This window comes from Eriocheir sinensis, chromosome 31 (genome assembly GCF_024679095.1).
Source record: "Eriocheir sinensis breed Jianghai 21 chromosome 31, ASM2467909v1, whole genome shotgun sequence".
NCBI classification, from domain to species: Eukaryota; Metazoa; Arthropoda; class Malacostraca; order Decapoda; family Varunidae; genus Eriocheir; species Eriocheir sinensis.
The window spans coordinates 16,432,352-16,452,351 of NC_066539.1; the positions used below are offsets into that span (position 1 = coordinate 16,432,352).

At 44.3% G+C, this 20,000-nt stretch overlaps 1 protein-coding gene across 1 annotated transcript in view; it reads right to left on the reverse strand.

The window, feature by feature from the left end:
- Positions 1-20,000, reverse strand: part of LOC127005976 (nephrin-like) — a 154,182-nt gene that overhangs the window by 125,852 nt on the left and 8,330 nt on the right. The window contains exon 2 of the mRNA XM_050875453.1: positions 15,606-15,841. Coding sequence (XP_050731410.1) covers positions 15,606-15,841 — 236 coding nt within the window. The remainder of the gene's footprint in view (positions 1-15,605; positions 15,842-20,000) is intronic.

The window sequence follows — 20,000 nt, forward strand, 5'->3', positions numbered from 1 at the left end:
CTTCTCGAGAATTTTTCCCGCCACCGAGGTCAAGGTGATTGGTCGGTAGTTTAAGGCCACACTTTTGTCTTCCTTTTTGTAGATCGGTGTTACGTTTGCTTGCTTCCAGTCTTCTGAAACTTTGTTTTGTTGTAGTGTCAGATTATAGATGGCGGTGAGTGGCTTGAGGATTTGCTGTTTGAGTTCCTTGAGCAGCTTGGGTGACAAGTCGTCGGGTCCGGTGGACTTGTTTGTCTCGAGTTTATCTAGGTACTTTTGCACGTCCCGTTCGTCAATTGTGCCAATTTCTAGGGATGTGATTCCCATTGGTGGGGTAGGGCTCTCAGGTACGGACTGGGTGTTCTCGACCGTGAACACAGACGCGAATTTTTTGTTTAGAATTTCGACCATTTGTCTGCTGTCTAGGGTTAGTACGTCACTTTCATCGTTTAGGGGACCGATGTTGCTTTTTGTCTTCTTTTTTGGTTCTTATATACGTGAAAAAACTTTTTCGGGTTGGACATGGCTTCGCGTGCAATTTGCTTTTCATGGTCGCGTTTACGTTGTCGAATAAGAGTTCTGCAAGCTCTGAGGCCTTGATGGTACTGTTCGCGTGCCTCATCAGTGCTGTTGTCCTTTAGCAAGTTGTATTTTCTGTTCTTTAAATTAATTGCCCGTCGAACTTGGGTAGTAATCCATGGTGGGCTTATGGCATTATTTGTTCTAGTCTTCACGGGAACAGTTGTTCTCTCTACCTCTAGGAGTTTGTTCTTGAAGCCCTTCCACGCGCCGTCCACAGGAGTAAAGTTTGTGGGTTACCAAGTTGTCTGGGTCAGCAGTTCACGAGCGAGATTAAAATTGGCTCTTTTGTAGTCTAGAGGAGGAGGAGGAGGAGTTGGAGAAAGAGGAGGAGGAGGAGGAGGAAGAGGAAAAAAAAGAGAAAGAGGAGGAGGAGGAGGAGGAGGAGGGGGGTACGAAAAAAAAAAGAGCAAGGAGAAAGTGCTCCTTGAATTGACGGAGATGAAAAGAAGGAGGGAAAGATTGAGACGCGAAGGGCACAGCCAGAAGCGAGGGAGTGCGAGGAAGAGTTTGCTGTTTTATTCTACCTTTCAACTTGAGCAAACTGAAAAGCACTCTTTGCCGCCTGACATAACAAGACGAAGCACACACAAACACACAACCTCCCCCCCCCCCTCCCCTCCCCCCCACACACATGGTTTAATGGTTTTCTTTTGATCTGCTTTGTGTTGTATTTTTCATCGTCGTCCTGCTTTGCTTTGCTTTGTTCTCCTGGTTACTTAAATTGCTGACGAATCGATCAAACCACTAAAGCAGGCAGCCTCGTAAGTTGTTTTCGTATCAAGTGTATGAGAGGAAGATTGCAGGTCAGTCAGTTCTGTTGCATACTTTCCATATTTTCATGTTGCTTCCTTCTCATCTCTACGTTTCCCAAAGAGGCTGTCGATATATAAACCACCAACTCAACACGATAATTTAATGAGAATGCTAAGATTGTAATATTATTTTCTGATGTACGATATTGTCAATTTTAATTCCTGAATGTAGCGAATGAGGAATATTAGTGAGCATCAAAAATTGACGACGAAAACGTGAAAAAACAAAATAAGGTGTCGAGCTACTGTTTTCTCTCATACCTCTGATTGTAAAGTTATAAAGGAAATGAATATTGACCTTAAAAGAATTGGTAATGATGACATTATGCTCGAAATTATCTTGTTGAAAATCTGTAACGGCCTTTTCTGTGTCTTTCAGATCTCGTTCTTTGGAATCAGGTTACACTCTTCAAATAAGTGAATGTTTCCGTCTCATGGACCTTTCAAACACCACACTGACGTAAGTAACGCATGCATATGTCATTTTGTACACTTTACTACTGAGATGTGGAGTCGGAGATGGAGTCGGGAATATTATCTCGGAGTCGGAGTCGCAACGTTAAAATTTCCTGTAGTCGGAGTCGCAACGTTAAAATTTCCTGGAGTTGGGAGTCGCAACCTTAAAATTTCCTGGAGTCGGAGTCCCAACCCTAAAATTTCCTCGAGTCGGAGTCGCAACCTTGAAATTTCCTGGAGTCTGAGTCGCAACGTTAAAATTTCCTGGAGTCGGAGTCGCAACGTTAAAATTTCCTGGAGTCTGAGTCGCAACCTTAAAATTTCCTTGAGTCGGAGTCGCAACCTTAAAATATCCTAGAGTCGGAGTCGCAACCCTAAAATTTCCTAGAGTTTGAGTCGCAACCTTAAAATCTCCTTGAGTCGGAGTCGCAACCCTAAAATTTCCTGAAGCTGGAGTCGTAACCTTAAAATTTCCTTGAGTCGGAGTCGCAACCTTAAAATTTCCTGGAGTCGGAGTCTCAATTTTAAGGTCGCAGTCGGAGTTGTATTTTTTTTTTTTGAGTTTACGTTGATTTTTTTTTTGCCTCGACTTAAAAGGTGGTAGGGGAATCTTCGTTACTTTATTTCACTTTTCTAAGACCCCTGGATAACCTTTTCTTCAGCAGTGCCGTGGTAAAGGCCCTCAGCATGTTTATTTAACCATCTCCCGCTCCTTGTCTTCCAAATGATCCTGTCTCATTAGTACTACAACCGGTTACAGCTCTTCTTACTCCGTCTTCTTTAACTTGTATTTTTTCCATTTTTTTCCTGCTTACTTTTCCCGATCCTGTTCTTTCTTTTCTTTTCCTGCAGCATATATGTTTTTCTTTCAGCTCGAACGAATATCTTTCCTTGTCTTTTAAACTTTTACTTCTTGGAGTCTTAAGTTTACCGATTCTCTCTCTCTCTCTCTCTCTCTCTCTCTCTCTCTCTCTCTCTCTCTCTCTCTCTCTCTCTCTCTCTCTCTCTCTCTCTCTCTCTCTCTCTCTCTCTCTCTCTCTCTCTCTCTCTCTCTCTCTCTCTCTCTCTCCCTACCCGGTTTGTCCCTATCACCCTTCGTGCCACCCTCTCCTGGCGTCCTTTTCTCCGACTCCTCCATTTCAGTATTACCTTTATTCTCCCCTTCCACGCTCCTCGGGTCTCGCTGCGTGTGTCTCTACCTCTAGCTCTCTCCCCTCTCCCTTCTCCCCTCCGTCACTCTCACGCCGGAAAACGCTCCCAAACTGTCTCTTGCAAATTTACGCTGTGACAAGGAACAAGAGGAGGAGAGTAAAGCATCAGAAGTTGTTTCGGTCCCAGGAGACAAAAGTTTTACTGCCTCCTAGATCTAGATTTTCCCCTCACCCCTTCCACGAATGACAGAGAGAGAGAGAGAGAGAGAGAGAGAGAGAGAGAGAGAGAGAGAGAGAGAGAGAGAGAGAGAGAGAGAGAGAGAGAGAGAGAGAGAGAGAGAGAGAGAGAGAGAGAGAGAGAAAGGGTAATACTCAGGTAAAGAAAGATTAAATGAGAGGTGGAGAGAAGGGAGGAAAGGGGAAGATAATAGAACCCTCGTCAACACATTACTTAATTTGTTTTGCAATCAACAGGTGGGGAACAGGTGAGCTCGGTCCTCGGCGGCGGTGTGTTTGGGAGCAGCTGTTGTTGTGGTGGAAGGTGGTAGATAACTGTCGGCGTGTGTGAGTGTGTGTGTGTGTGTGTGTGTGTGTGTGTGTGTGTGTGTGTGTATGTGTGTGTGTGTTTTGTTAGACGAAGCGTGATTGCAGTGAGAGAGAAAAAAAGGGAGCCATTCGTAGTATTCCCACAATAGACGCATCGTTCTCACTGTGACAACATATTTGCTTTTAATTTTTCTCATCATATGTTGTTTATTTTACATGACGAATAGGAGGAAGGGGAAGAAGGAGGTGGAGGAGAAGAAAAAGGAGGAGGATTAGGAGGAGGAGGAGGAGGAGGAGAATGGTGGAAACATAAATAGCTGTGAAAATGAAAACACAATAAGGAAAAAAAATGATGAAGTAATGTAAGCTGAACGTGAATATTTAATGAGTGACCCGTTGTCGTATTGTATGTTCCAAAAGTCAATAATAACATGAATTACAAATAACCAATAGATAAACTAATGCATAACAAACTGAAACATATAATGAAAGTATATAAATTGAAGTATATATAAAGAATAAAAAAGATCAGTGTTTTTATATCATCACGGACAACGCACACACACGCGCATAACACCTTCTAAGTCCTCCTTTATTAGTCGTATGTTTTCCTTATTAAAATGCAAGGAGCGGGAGTCATGATTCCCTCGCCTCCAGATTACAGACAAATCACCTTAGCAACGCCGTATGAATATGAAACACCGTGTCCGGGATTACCTGCCGGGAGGGAGGAAGGGAGTGAGAGGGAGTTTTAGCAGCAATAACAGCTGGAGTGATTTGTGTCCGGCGAGAGAGATTATGAGTGGTTTTGATGATGGTGGTGGTGGCTTGGAGTGGGTGTTGTGATGATGACAATGATGGTGGTGCTTGTGGTGGCAATGGTAGTGGAGGAGATAAAGTTGGCCCTTGTCCGTTTTGAAGCACTCTGGACCCTCCGTGCTTAGGTTTGCTTGCTTTGCGTTTCATGGACAAAGTGGTGAGTTGGTAATTGTGTTTGTCGATGTGGGTGAGGGTGCCTGGCTTTCAGAGGGGCTTTGAGGGAATGAGGGACGAGAGAAATGGCATTGTTGAGTGAGAGACTACAGGAAGGGCGGGAGAAGGGAACAAGAGGGACGACAATTACCTATTACTGCGTCTGTTTTGATCTGCGACGTTTGGGAAATCAATTAGTCCGCCAGGTAGAAAATTTGGAAAGTCTCCCCCTCGCCTACGTCCTGGTGTTAGAAAATGCGGACTGGGTATTTTTTTTATTTTCACTACTTTTTCCTTTTTTTCGTCTCTCTTGGGGGAATACAACTCATTACTGATTTTTTTTTTTTTTTTGCCACCTGAAAACAATGCCATCGTGTTTGTGTGTGAGTGTGGAGCCTTTCTTTTGTTTAGTATGTATGTGTGTGTGTGTGTGTGTGTGTGTGTGTGTGTGTGTGTGTGTGTGTATTCTATTTATCTATCTATCTATATATCACAGTCTATTTATTTATCAATCTATCTCGATCTATCTATCTTCATATCTGTCGATCTATATCTTTATACATATCTTAGTATATTTATCTATCTATGTCATCTATATATAACCATCTGTCTATCTAATAATTTACATTTTATCATCTTTATCTACCAGAAAATATATACAAAAAATAAACAGATACATATCTTTTCTTATCATGTTTTCTTACTTTGAATACGTAAAATTATATGTTTACCCCCCTGAAGAAAATATTGGCGCGTCATCGTGAGTAGGTGTGAGTGAGCTCGTGACTGGGCGATAATATCCTTCCCGCATAACACCTGTCAGTACCTGGAGACGCCGGTTGATGTTATTTGCTAGACTATTATTATCCTCGTACTCTCCCCTCGCTCCTTTTTTTCCACCCTCTCCGCCAGCCGTCGTGGATTTCCTATATTTCTTTTTCCATTCCTTCTGTGATGAGACTTTTCTTTGTGCCCAAACCGTCCTCTGCGTACTCAGTGAGGTCCGTGAGCTAAAACGGTACACAGTTTATCAGGACTACTACCGTTAATCAGAAATGCTCGGACGAAAAATGAATGAGAGCGCAAACATATCAGGCTCTCAATTCCCAGATCAAGTTATTTTTAGCGAGCGTATTGATGCTTATATAATTTTCATAATACTTCTTTCCATTTCCAACGTATATCTTTTCACAATGTGTTTCAGAAATATGTAGAAATAGCCTCAACGTTCAGCTATCGAAGGAAAGAAAGAAGAGGCGTGTTTGTATTTCCGATTAAGAAGAAACTCTGCAAACGTTTGTGTATTTTCTCTCCTTCCTAGAAAATCGTCTGATCATTCGTTGCGGGGACTTTTTCCAAGCTGAGGGATTATTTCTGGACTGAAGATATTAGGGCGGTGAACCAAGCTTTTTCACCTCTGTCAGCAATACGCCTGTCTTATCGTTCTCTTTTCTTTGGGTTTTGGTTATTTTATATGTACTTTTATTTCAGTTTTATGTCATATTTTATTCTCTCTCTCTCTCTCTCTCTCTCTCTCTCTCTCTCTCTCTCTCTCTCTCTCTCTCTCTCTCTCTCTCTCTCTCTCTCTCTCTCTCTCTCTCTCTCTCTCTCTCTCTCTCTCTCTCTTCTACTTTCTTTCCTTCTTTCTTTCTTTCCTTTTCTCTCCCTCGCTCTGTTTTCTGTTTTTTCTTTCTCACTTTCTTTTCTGTCCTTTATTTTCCTTCTTACGTACTTTCTCTCTTTTCTTATTTCTTTATTTTATTCTCCTCCGTCTGGCATAATATTCAAGTCGACAGGAAATTAAACTCTATCATTTGTCCATAGTACCTTGATGCCTCTTCTTGCAGTTTGTCTCGTACATTTCTCTTCTAAACACCGCTCACTCTTCTGTCTCCTCCCTTTCGTCAACCTCTTGTCTTACTCTAGTCTAGTGCACACAACACGATGTACCCTGTGTGTTGTGTGTTTTCCTATCCACCTCCCTGCTTACCCTCGCCCGCAGCAGCTGTGATCGGAGTATGACACTTGACTAACAGGGTCGAGAGCGCGTGTGTGTGTGTGTGTGCATCATTCTTACCTCGGATGCTCGGATGTGTGTGTGGGGTGGGTGGGAAGCGTATATGTCTGTGTAGGCTTGCGGGGAGAAGACTTTTATACAGGTAATGCATTTTTCTCTTCCTGTATACCTCATTTTCCATTCCCCTCCGCCCCTCCTTTCCTCTGTCCTTTCATCCCTCGGTGTTTTCTCTCCTCCCCCTCCTCCTCCTCCCCCCCTGCCTTCCCCTACGCGTCTCCTTTCCTCCCTCAACAGTATGGCCCTCTGGTGGTGACATCAAGAGTCCAAAACTGAATTAGCATGAATAACACGAAGGAGAGGAAGGGCGGAAGGAAAAGAAGGAACGAAGAGGATGGGGAAAGAAAGTGGAGTAGGGATAACGGAGGATGATGATGAAGAGGTGGAGAGGAGGAGGAGGAGGAGGAGGAGGAGGAGGAGGAGGATGGAAAGAAGAAGAATATAAATGTAAATCTGGAGAAGGGAAAGAAGAGAGAGAGAGAGAGAGAGAGAGAGAGAGAGAGAGAGAGAGAGAGAGAGAGAGAGAGAGAGAGAGAGAGAGAGAGAGAGAGAGAGAGAGAGATGAAAACAGACTTTGAGGAGAGGAAATTAAACAATATAACCTATTATGAGAGAACATTGGAGGTAGATATGAAACGGACCGATCTCACACACACTCACACTCACACACACACCCACACACACACACACACAAACACAAACACAAACACAGAGAGAGAGAGAGAGAGAGAGAGAGAGAGAGAGAGAGAGAGAGAGAGAGAGAGAGAGAGAGAGAGAGAGAGAGAGAGAGAGAGAGAGAGAGAGAGAGAGAGAGAGAGAGAGAGAGAGAGAGAGAGAGAGAGAGAGAGAGATTTGAGTAGGAAGTGGATGGGACAGAAGTGGGTCGTTGCTTATCCCGAGAGAGAGAGAGAGAGAGAGAGAGAGAGAGAGAGAGAGAGAGAGAGAGAGAGAGAGAGAGAGAGAGAGAGAGAGAGAGAGAGAGAGAGAGAGAGAGAGAGAGAGAGAGAGAGAGAGAGACTAAGCTAAACAGAGCATGACACGGGGACGGAAACAGAAAGATACTGAAACGGAGACAAAGAGACTGAAGGGGAACGCAACCTCACCCTACAGGACCCCTCTAAGAGAACCATTTGTCCTTCCCGGGGCTAAACAGGAGCATGGGTGAGGAATGTCGATTGTCTCCTCTCTCAAAGACCGCCGGGAGAGCAAGGAAATGAGGGTCTTGCTCGTGTAAGTAATTTGTAGATGGGCAGCGTGAATGGGGCTAGGAATATATGTGTGTGTGTGTGTGTGTGTGTGTGTGTGTGTGTGTGTGTGTGTGTGTGTGTGTGTGTGTGTGTGTGTGTGTGTGTGTATTTGCCTCCCTGCGTGCGCTATGAGTACTGAGAGACAGACAGACGGACAGACAGACAGACAAATAGACAGACAGAGACATACACACACTGACAAATATATAGACTGACGCAGAGGCAGAGACAGGCAGGGTGAGATAAACACAAAAACCTCTTCGTTGCCGTCTCCTGGAAATCGTCACGACATTTATTTAATTTTTTTTTAATGTAATGTTTCTTTTATTTTTTATTCTTGGTTTATTTGTCGTCCGTTTAAATAGTACGCGTCATACAAAGCAACCACCTCTACATATTTAGCTTTTCGCGGCACACTATTTCGTTATGTGTTTCCTGTAAGTAAAGGAAATGAAAGGAAGCTGCAAAAAATGCCTCCTTCATTTTATATATTATGTTTTTAAAGATGCTTTCCTGGCGTTATTCTTACCCATTTTCCTTTTTCTCATTTTTTTTTTATTTGTTTTTATCACGCCCTAAGTTTCTGGTCCTATTCATCATCGTCGTAAAGTACGCGCGAGAAAATGGGGGCGTATAAGAATGAATTACCTTCTTGTACGCCGGCGTAAAGAAAACCTTCATTTATCATCCCATTAACCTTTGGGGCCGCGGCGTTTGGCTCTGAATATTTTATGGAGAACACTTCTGGCCTTCCTTTTAGACACGGATACCGGACGAAAAAGCAGAAAAAGCACCCGCGGCCGCACACACACAAAAAGGAGAGGCTGCTTTTAGGCCGAGAGGAAGATGGAGAAAGAATCATCGAGGAAGTATAAACAGCGGGTGTAAACAGGCTTATGGAGGGGAAAGGCGAGGTGTAGATGCTCCGGAGGGACGTAGGGAAGGAGGGAGGAAGGGAAGGGAAGGAGGGGAGGCATGAAGGAAGGCATAGAAGCATGTTATGACTCAGTTAGGGTCCTAGGGAGACTCTGACACCTGAGTAAGGGGGAGAGAAAGGGAGGAAGATGTGGTTGTGAGGCACGAGGCAAGGAGGAAGGGAGGGAAATGGGACAGGGAAGGAAACGCCGAATGGAAGCAAGTAGGAGGAGGAGGAGGAGGAGGAGGAGGAGGAGGAGGAATGGTGAGGGGAGGAGGAGGGTGAGATGCTTCATACATACTGATGAGGAATATGTCTGGCACTGTTGATCTCTCTCTCTCTCTCTCTCTCTCTCTCTCTCTCTCTCTCTCTCTCTCTCTCTGCATGCCTATCTATTTTCTATCTATCTATCTATGTTTATCTATCAACTTATCTCTTCATTTTCCTTTCCTTGTATCTATCTGTTGATTTGTTTTCATAATATGTATAATAGGAGAGAGAGAGAGAGAGAGAGAGAGAGAGAGAGAGAGAGAGAGAGAGAGAGAGAGAGAGAGAGAGAGAGAGAGAGAGAGAGCAAGTAGATAAGTAGGTAAATAGGTAAAAGTAGACTGGCTGGTGGGTAGGTAGGTAGGCAGGCAAGAGAGCAGGCAGGCGGGCAGGCAGATAGAGAGAATGGATAAACCGATATTACCAGATATCCACATTGCCGCAGACACCTTCGACAAAGGGAATATTATGTCCTATCGGAATGCTTGCCCTTACAGTCTCGGGAAAAGGGGAAAAGTCGAAGTGATGGCGGCGGCGCAGAGGGCGGGAGGGTAGTTCGGCGTCGTGTTGCAACGTCATCGGAGAGCTGCTGGGTTGTTGAGTCTTTTTTTAGGAGTATCGGTAAGCCTTGTAACATACCCGCTGCTCCCTCCATAGTTCAAATTTTGTTTTAAGATTTTATGGGAGGTCGAGGTGAGGGTGTATGTGAGCGTATCTAGTACACAAATAAATGTACATGGACAACAGAAAATGCAATAAACTGATTTTTTTCTCTCGTGTGACTCTACGTAGAACACTGACTCTGCTGAAGGTTTATTTCGTATTTACTGTGTTGTAGTTCACTGGAGGGGGAGGAAAGGTCATTAGCGTGAATAATTTACCTTGTCATGCATCACCTCTCTCACCTGTTTGCTGTTTTTTCTCTTTTTAGACGTACAAATTCACGTTCATCTTGCTTTGCCTTCTCAAGCTGTCACTGGTCTAAAAAACTCTACACTGGAAAACCTTATGAAGAAGATTTAGAGAACATGCCTCTCAGCTGTCGAGTGTAAAAGTCAACTCTTAATGTGCGGGTTGGTGGCGCAGCACGAAAGTCTTATTTCACTATGATGGACATTGCTTTCGAGACATTGGACTGGGAACCGGAATAATGCAAGAGGAAGTGACATAAATCAAGAACAGAAATATAAGCGTACAGACGGACTACACTTTCAGAGCCTTGACAAGAAGAAATGAAGAAAAGAAAGAAGGAAGAAGCGAGAAGGCTGTGTTATTTGACTTATTTAAACATTGATTGCTCTCGGTGACATTTTCTCTTTGTCAGCGCCTGAAGATCAAGTCCCTGTGATCTCTAAGAAGGTTCGTCTCCGTATTTTGGTTGGTGTCTCAATACTGAGAAGCGATGTACATGCTTGGTTTTGCACTTTTTCATCGCATCTTGATTCATTTCTTGAGGGAGAGGGACAGAGAGATAGACAGACAGATAAACAGACGGACGAGGAAGTGCACAGATAGATAGATAGATGAACAGAGAGAGAGAGAGTCGGAGAGGCAGAAAAAGCACTGTGGGAGGCCTGACATTACTGCCTTAGCTGCTGGGTCTCAAGGTTCCATAAGAAATATCAAGAGGAGTCGCCTTTTACCTCGCTCCGTTTACTACACATCGTTGACGCCGTATTTCCACACTTCCCTGACGGACAACACGAGTTTCCCCTTCTCTTGCCCCTTCTCCCCTGGCACCTCCCTCCCTGCCTTCCTCCGTCCTTCCAAGCAGTTCCCCTTAACCACTGTAGCACTTTCCTTCGTCCTTTCCTTTTCCATCTCTGATTTCTGTCCATACCTCCCTCCCATGGATTTAACTGTTTCTCTTTTATTGTCTTGCTCCTTCTCTCTCTCTCTCTCTCTCTCTCTCTCTCTCTCTCTCTCTCTCTCTCTCTCTCTCTCTCTCTCTCTCTCTCTCTCTAACTGGTCTGCCGTAAAAGTGAGTTAACTGCTGAATCCGGCCTAACCCTCGGGGATTTCTCTCTCTCTCTCTCTCTCTCTCTCTCTCTCTCTCTCTCTCCCTTCTCATCGTTATTCTCGTAGAGGAGGAATCAAACACGGGGTTACCATCAGCAGCGACCTGAAATGTGCAAGTTTCTGTAAAAAAATGCAATAATTCTATCTCTCTGCTCGATTTCATGGCGAGGAATTTTGAATGTAAGTGCCAAAAGTACTGCTATTTTTATATAAGTTGACTGTGAGATCCCACCTGGTATATGCAGTGCAGTATTCGTCAGCTAACGCCAAACCTATAAATAATGATTGACCGATTCAGGCGAGGAATAAAGTACAGATCACGGCAGGATTTTTTTTTCAAACCGAGGCACCCACCATTGGAACAACCTTCCTGCAGAAATATTTAGTGCAAAAACAATTAACTCCTTTAAGAAAATAATTGACCGTCTTTGTGCATGGGGAGTAAACTGAGCGTATTGGTACTACTTTATTGCTGTGATATATACCGTATTCTGTTACTGAATCGTACTTAGGAACTTGAAAAATATTTGCCTTTTTCCATAGACGAGCTTAAAAGGCCCGCCTGCGTGTCTGTGTGTGTGTGTGTGTGTGTGTGTGTGTGTGTGTGTGTGTGTGTGTGTGTGTGTGTGTGTGTTTCTTAAGGCACTGTTCAAGTTTCTATTTTTTGTAGGAGACTCCGTCAACACCTCATTTTCTTTAATTTGCTTTTCTCTCTGACACACACACACACACACACACACACACACACACACACACACACACACACACACACACACACACACACACACACACACACACTTGCTAGTATTTACCCCTCCTGCCTCCGCCACCCTCGCCGCCCCACATTAGCCCCGCACACAGATAGGTTGCGCGAGTTTTATCTGTGAACCGGCTTCGGCTTCCGTAAAAAAGAGGCACTAGTTTTGGTCCGTTTTCCCATTAATGCGTGGCAACCTCCCAGCCACCTGCATCCACGGCGATCAGTTGACTACTAACGCCACTACTGAAGCCCTGAAACTGAACGTATTATCTCCATCCTGGCGATAACATGACTCTGAAAGTGACCCTCGCCGCCGGCCGCATGGCGCGTGGCTGAGGCACCGGCGGGGATGCGTTTGGAGGGACGGGGACTTGTCCTCTCGCCGCGCCTTGCTAACTTCTGATACAGAATCAATTGCGCGTAGAAATAGTTGGCCTAATGGACTGAGATCAATGGCTTATGGTGGGCCTCAGGTTTATTGGCTTTCCTCGGCCCTCAGCAGCATGGGGGCAGCGGAACACACGGACTGGGATGTAATTACGGCGGAATGAGTCGGCACTTTCGGGCAGGATCATTCCCCGCCCCGGCCGCCCTATGCGCGTCCCTCCCTGTGGTGATGACGTCATAATGTAGCAGAACAGGATCAAAGCAATCAGGCTTTGTGATCCTGATTTTAGCTGCAGTGATCCTTCTTTCGGTCTTCAACTCCCTCTACAGTCCACAGTCTCCCTTCCCTTTGTCTCCTCTTCATCCTTTTTCTTTTATTCGTGCCTCAGTAGTTTGTCCTCTTTCCTAAATTTAAGTTTCCTCCTTTTACCTTTTCAAATTTCGCATATAATTTCCCAAGTGATTCCTCTGCTCTCATCACTCCCGCTCCACTCCGCCCTTTCCCTGTCATGGCCTCCGTTTCTCCTTCCCTCATCGCTGCCTCCTGCCTCCCTTCCCTCCACCCCACTACTCCTCCTTTCCGCTCAGGACGCTGTAACTATGGCGCAAGGAGGCGTTGTGTAGTGCCGTCTCCTCTTCCCTCCCACACACAAGACAGTTGAACGGGATCTGTAGTGCATGTCGCCTCCTGAACGACTTTCTGTGTAGATTGTGGTGCATTTATAACGGAGACGAGTCGGCTAGGATTGCATTGCTTCTCTCAGGCCAACGACCTACTTGAAGATGTGCGCTGGATACAAAGATCTCATTTTACCCTCATTTTCCGTTTCCCCGTTGATGCGAACTTTACCCTTTTCATATAATATTTCACCGTTCTGAAAAGGAGAGAGGATTCTTGGGCATCACGACGCGAGGGTTGAAGCAAAACTCTATATATTTTCCTCCCTTGAATCCCCTTATGGCGGCGACTTTCATTAGTTTTAAGCCTCCCGCACCCTCGTCTCTCGCCCTAATAACTTCCCTTTGAAGCAAGGTGGCACATTTTGAGGTCTTTAGAACGCGAGACAAACAGCGCAAGAAGCTCCTCACTCTCTTATTTTCAAGGTGGCGGGAAAGGTGGGCGGCAGGGCGGTGGGCGAGGTAATTGAACGGAAAGAGAAGGACCGAAGGAAATTCATATATAGTTGTCTTGGTAATGTTTATAGTGATTAAATAGATACACATTCGTTTAATTATATCAAATGAAGACTTTCTCTTAATTATTCCCCCAATGGTGAACGCTAAAGCTGAACTCTGATTGGCCCGCGGTAACAGCCATCTTGATCAGTGGAGACTCTCTGCTGCTAATGTCCGCCTCCTCACTGACGGAGAGGAGGGAATCTATGCCTAACGTTGAGTGAGCTTTTGCGCCCTTGAATCTATTAAAATATACAAATTATTCACTACATACAAAATAGAGTAGCTCAGACGCTGCAAATGTAAGCCGCCAAATATTTAGTTAATTTGTTAAGACTGAGCAGCATCAGCATATCCAAATTATCGTACTCAGAACATTGGACTTGTTAGTTTCAGCTCCAAAACTGTCGTACCCGTCAAAGTAGCAATATTCTACTAAAGTTATTGTTAAAAACGTTATTGGTTGCTACCTTCTTTGCGATAGTTATGAGTCAGTAACTAAAAAAACACATTTCGGTGAGTACGATATCCGGTAACGCTGATCAGTTTAGAAGCTCGACTCACTCGTCTTCACTTTCACGACTGATCTCCGTCCCATCCTTGCCGCCAACAAACATCCCGGTATTCTAATATTTCCAGCGGACCACATCGAAAGAGAGCGGGGAAAGCGAAGATGTTCATCGATATGCCCAGGTCACTTTCACCTTCTCCCTCTTATTTCAATTTGACTTTCTGCACCATTTTATCTCCGCCCCACTCCATGTTCCTCTTTGCTATACACCTTTTACCTCCTTTCCTCTTCTTTATCCTCGTCCTCATCCTCGTCCTCCTCCTTCTCCAAATTATTTAATCCCGTTCTACGCCTCGCTCAGATTCGTCAAGGTGTCTAATAGGTATGATAGGGTGCAGCTTAGGACACCTTCTTCTCTTGGTTTTATTACTTTAATCTATGAACTGAAGTGAATATGCTTTTAAAACAGACTCAGTATTAGCGAACAGGCTTTTTTTTTTTTTAACCTGCCTTACTCTGGTTATATTATTTCTCCACCTCTTCTTCTTCGCCATCCTCTTCATATTCCTTCTCTTCTTCCTGCTTTTCCTCTTTACTTCAACATTTTTCAACCTGCCTTACTGTGATTATATTCCTCCTCTTTCTCCTTTTCCTTTTCACCATCCTCTTCCTATTCTTTCTCTTCTTCCTGTTTTTCCTTTTTACTCTTCCATTTTCTAACCTGCCTTACTCTGCTTATTTTCCTCCTCCTCTTCGTATTTCTTCTGTTCTTCCTGTTTTTCTTCTTTACTCTTCCATTTTCTAACCTGCCTTACTCTCCTTATTTTCCTCCTCCTCTTCGTATTCCTTCTCTTCTTCCTGCTCTTTCTCCTTCTCCCTCTTCCACAATCCTCTCCTCTTCTCCATTCTCTTTATCCGCCTCATTCCCTCTCCTCTCCCTATCACTCATTCGCCGCTCTCCCCGTTGTCCTCCCGCCCACCGACCCGCGTTATGTGCTCACCAAGATCAGGTTTCCAAAATTCTTCGATCACTTCATCCAAGGAACACCTGCTCCATCCTTCTCCCATGTCGGCTTTAATTTGGCGCCAATTTGGAGGTAGAAGCCACCTAAATAGAGCAATTCCCTCACCTAATTGGGCCGGTGAGCGGGCTTTGGGTCCAGTCGCTTGCTTGCTTGGTTGCTTGCTCGCCTATATCTGCTTGCTTGTCCTCGCTACTTATGTCTCTTCGCCCCACTCCATAAGGCATGATGTTGCATATATGATGAAGATGGAATATGCCAAAGCTTTGATGCACGACTGGTTTACGAAGAGGCAGCTTAAATGAGAGTAACTGTTGACAGGTACCAGGACGATTTGTCTTAGAGGCAGAAGAGAATGAAGGATTATGCTGTTGGGTCATATTAACAGTTGTAGAGTGGTGAAACGGGCTAGTAAACACAGTCATGCAAGACCTAGGCATGAAAATGAAATCGAGTATCATAGACTAGGGAACTAACATATCATGTTGAAGATATTATGATGATTAAGAATGATGTATACTTTATCATAACATGTGTATAACTGATAACAGATAGACACACACAGTAACAGAAAAGTGACTCGGACATTGTAGAGGTCAGAGCATACAGGTTACCAGGTGGATGGAATACCTTGAGATCAGAGAGAAGTGAGTAGAAAGCGCTCGGGAAGGTGTTTATCCTGAGGGAGACTAGTAATGGCTCATGATAACAGTTAATCGGGTACTTACTGATGACGGTGAAGTTGACGATGGTGTTCTTGGTGGGAGAGAGTAGAAAGTCAACCCTGCAGCGGTAGATGGCCTCGTCACGGTCCTGGACGGGGAAGAGCTCTAGGTGGGCCCCGGGGGACGAGGCGCCGCCCCGGGAGTGTCCTGGGTGGAGCCTGAAGTACGCCCGCCGCCCCAGCAGGTGTTCATCCGCCCAGTGCTTCCCGTTTTCGATGGTGCTGCCGCGGGCGTCGAAGCTGCGTGCAAGGGAAGAGAGGGGGACGTCAGTGGCAGGCGGTCGTGATGAAAAATGTGTGGACGTCATTACGATTAAGAAAAACGGCCGGGGTTTGTCTCCAGTGTGTTTGTGTGTGTGTGTGTGTGTATGTATGTGTGTGTGTTTGTGTGTGTGTCTGTGTGCCTGTGTCTGTGCGTGTAAGGGCGTACGTGCGAGCTCCAGCACTTAAATATCTTTTCGAATTGAACTTGAGATTGGCGTGCTATGTCAACATGCATTATTCGTGATACAACGTTTCTTTTTATTCATTTAAGAAAACAAGTCATTGTCACATTGTCCCCAGAAAAAAAATATGATTCAACTGATTGTTTTTGGAACGTTAAACTTCTTGATGTTAAGAAGAAAAAAACAGATATAAGATCTTAAGTAACAAATAAATCAATGCCAACAGATAAAGGAAGAGCTTTGCGTATGAACGCCATCTCGTGTAAACTTTTTTGTATTTTTTTTTCTTCATAAACGTTACAAGCGTTGCGTTTTATTGAAGCGGGATATATCGACAAAGACTCGCCGGGCTGCAGCCTCGTGGGGCCGCTGTGCACTTCCTGCCCCGACACACTTTTCAGCTTCCCTCGCTCCGCTGTATGGGAGTGAAATTACTTGCTGCACAACATTACATCGGCTCGTGCTCATGAAAACAGTAGATACCAAACAAAAAGAAAGGAAAATAAATGAAATAAATTCATAGTTTTAGCAGTTATAGTGTAGATTTTTTTTTGTGTGTGACATAGAAAGACAGATGGGTGCTTATAAACAATGTAACACGGGCCAATCTATTTATATTTAGATTTAAGTTTTGAAAACTCGAATGAAACTAGTTTTGCGTAACAGCCGAAGAAAAAGCGTTCCGTGCAGCCTGAGCCGGCGCGTGGGTGTGGTGGAGGGCCGCCTGTCGGCACCGGTCACACTCATGCACCGCCACTCACGCAGGTCACCGGAGTTCAGAACTTCAGATTCTTGGAACGATTTACACACCCATAAGCCGGCCTGCCACTCCTCCTCATTGACAGTCGACCCTTGCCTATGGTATACACACAGTCCATGCAACGTGCTCCCCTTTTACGGCTTAGTGATTTATTCCCGCATGGTATTTCTGCAGATAAGTGAAATGTTCAGTAATACTTAGGCTTTTTTTAATATGGAACTTATGTGTCGAGTTATCAGGTGTTCTGACAACTGTGTGTACCCTGTCACTTTGACCTTTGGGGTTGTCACCGTGGCATTTACTCTGTTACATGAAGACACTTTGGGAATTACCAATAAGAAGCAACGTGATGTAAGATATTCTGAGCCAAGATAAAGGTGAAATTTTGACGGTGAAATCTTTTATTTTATTACGTTATCCTCTCTTCATGCATGCAGTGTTGATATGAAACATTTTGGTTATTTCGCACACCCTGAACGCGTGTGTTGAAACAGTAAAGTGGGGCTCAGCTGAGTCTAGACGGTCATCCGCTGATTGAAAGGCTGGATTTGCAAGTTGATGACGGGGCGAGTACACTTGGCATACGTCTCCTTACTGTCATCGTCGTAATCATTTTCATCCATTTTTTCTAATCACGAATTCAAAGTATTTTATCCTTTTAGACTATCTTGATTAATTCAGGTTTAGATTTTTCAGTCATGACTCGGGTTTATTTATCGTGTTACCTCAGAATGAAGCAAAAATAATAGTTAACTCGGCCTGATGATATGTTTCTTCATTTTGATGTTCCATGATGCGGATCGCTTTCCTTTCTCTTCAAATACTTTTCTTTGGTCATATTATTATTGGCCTTCAGGCTTAACTTCCTTTTCTCTTTGCCTTACTTTTTTTCTGTTCCTTTGTCTATTTTCTCTTTAGGTTATTTCTATGTTCATCTTGTTTTCAGTAAGCTCATTTTTCTTTCATAAGCCTTCCATGTAACGATCCTGTGCATTCCTTCATCATCACCATCATCATCATTCTCATCATCATTCTCATCATCATCATCAACATCGTCATCATCATCATCATTATCACCATCAACATCATCATCACCATTATCACCATCATCATTTCTAGCAGTAATCAGCCAACTTTTTCTCTCCATCCTCATCTTCACCTTCAAACTTTCCTGCCGAGCATTCCTTAATTCATCTCACGTCGCACAACCCAACCACTTTCTTCTATCTCTTCTTCTCTTAACATTTCTCTTCGCTTAAACTTTTTCCCCACTTCTTTTCCTCCTCCTTAATTATTATCATCCTTTTCCAGATCAAGATAATGTCTTCTTCACACACACACACACACACTCTCTCTCTCTCTCTCTCTCTCTCTCTCTCTCTCTCTCTCTCTCTCTCTCTCTCTCTCTCTCTCTCTCTCTCTCTCTCTCTCTCTCTCTCTCTCTCTCTCTCTCTCTCTCTCTCTCTCTCTCTCTCTCTCTCTCTCTCTCTCTCTCTCTCTCTCTCTCTCTCTCTCTCTCTCTCTCTCTCTCTCTCTCTCTCTCTCTCTCTCTCTCTCAAGTTCGATCCCAGATACGAGTCGTCCAATTAGGATCAATTTCTGAACTGGATTCATATATCCTGTTTCGGTGGCCTCTCTTGGGAACGAACACGCATAATAACCTCTCCTTTTTCAGCCTCCACGTGCCTGACCTCTTTGCCTTTCAGCTGTGTGTTTGAGTGTAAAGGAAGAAGGATAGATAGGTATAGTGGTTGATGTAGATAGTTACGAGTGCTTAGAGAGGAGAAACATGGCATGGGTAACTAACCTAACCTAACATAACCTAACCTAAACTGAATGATCGTGTTTTCTCCCTTTGTTCTTTTGTGTGCCTTTGTAGTATGGTTCTGTGTAGTCCGGACGGTTCTTGAATGACGGTTCTGGTATCGTTAAATTGAGTGACTTATGAACCTTCCCGTCTGTGTTAGGGGGAGGGGTAGGTGTCTCTGTGTGTGCGTGTACCTACGGGAAGTCACGTAAGGAAGTTAACAAGTATTCCCATAAGGACAGTGTAACAACGGAACCAGCGACCCACTACCCCGGAGACGCGTCACTCGGAAGGGCGAAGTCCCGGACATTGTTGGCGGTGACCTGACAATCTCCGGAGTGCGCGGAAATCCTCGACGCTGCCTGGAGGTCGTGCCGGGAAATTTTATGGATCCTTATTGATGTCCTGGCGATGGGAGGCGGAGTAGGGCATGGCGTGAGAGAGAGAGAGAGAGAGAAGTGCGAAGTCGTAGATATAATTGGATGATAATTCGCTCCCATCTACTCTCATTCTTTACCCCAAAGTTCGGAAGGAGAGAGTTCGAAATACTCTTTTATTCGAAATGTCTCCGTGTTCCCTTTTTTGGGGGAGAGACGACGTAATGGTGGGAAATAATGTGAAGGGACGGGACTCACTCAGAAGTTTCGGCGAAGTTTGCAATGGAATAATAATGGTTCGTGGGAATAATCGAGTCATGGAAGTTTTTTTGGGCGACCTTTCTTGTAAAAATATTGAAAGTCTGCGTCCTCCCTTTTTTTTGTAGCAGGAGGAGATGTAAAATAAGAAGATGACGAGAGAAAGAGTGAGGTTCCCGATAAAGGGCCACATTCTTAGAAGCTACCGACGCTCACATCAGTTATCCCTAAAGGCCAAAAAAGAGGTGAAATGCGTTCTCTTGAGTGTTCGTGGCACAGCAGCTGCCCTGTCAAACTCCCACCAGGGTAAAAAAACTACTCCTAGAAATGCCCCACGGCTCTTACAAAGGTCTTGGGAAATGTTTGTGGTTAGGCGAAGAAATGTCTAAGTGTACGACCCTTAGAGTTACTGAAAGAGGAAAATTAATGACAACGAGCAGCTTTTTTTTTATATAGACCAGCGTTATAAATTTCTTCTACTCGTGTGTCAATGTGTGTGTGTGTGTGTGTGTGTGTGTGTGTGGACTACATCATACAAGAGGTCCACGTGCCTTACTGCCCTCTGAATTATGTCAAAAGTTGAGTGGAGTTGAGGGAAAGTTTTGGAGCCTGTATGGCCCACTTTGTACTTTAAAGCTTTAGAAAGAAAAGTGAAGTTTATAATGTAGAGAGGTTCGTCTACTTATATAATGAGAAAAATGGATCTCTCTTTTTGTACGTCTGTGGAGCTCGAACCCAGAGAGTGTAATGG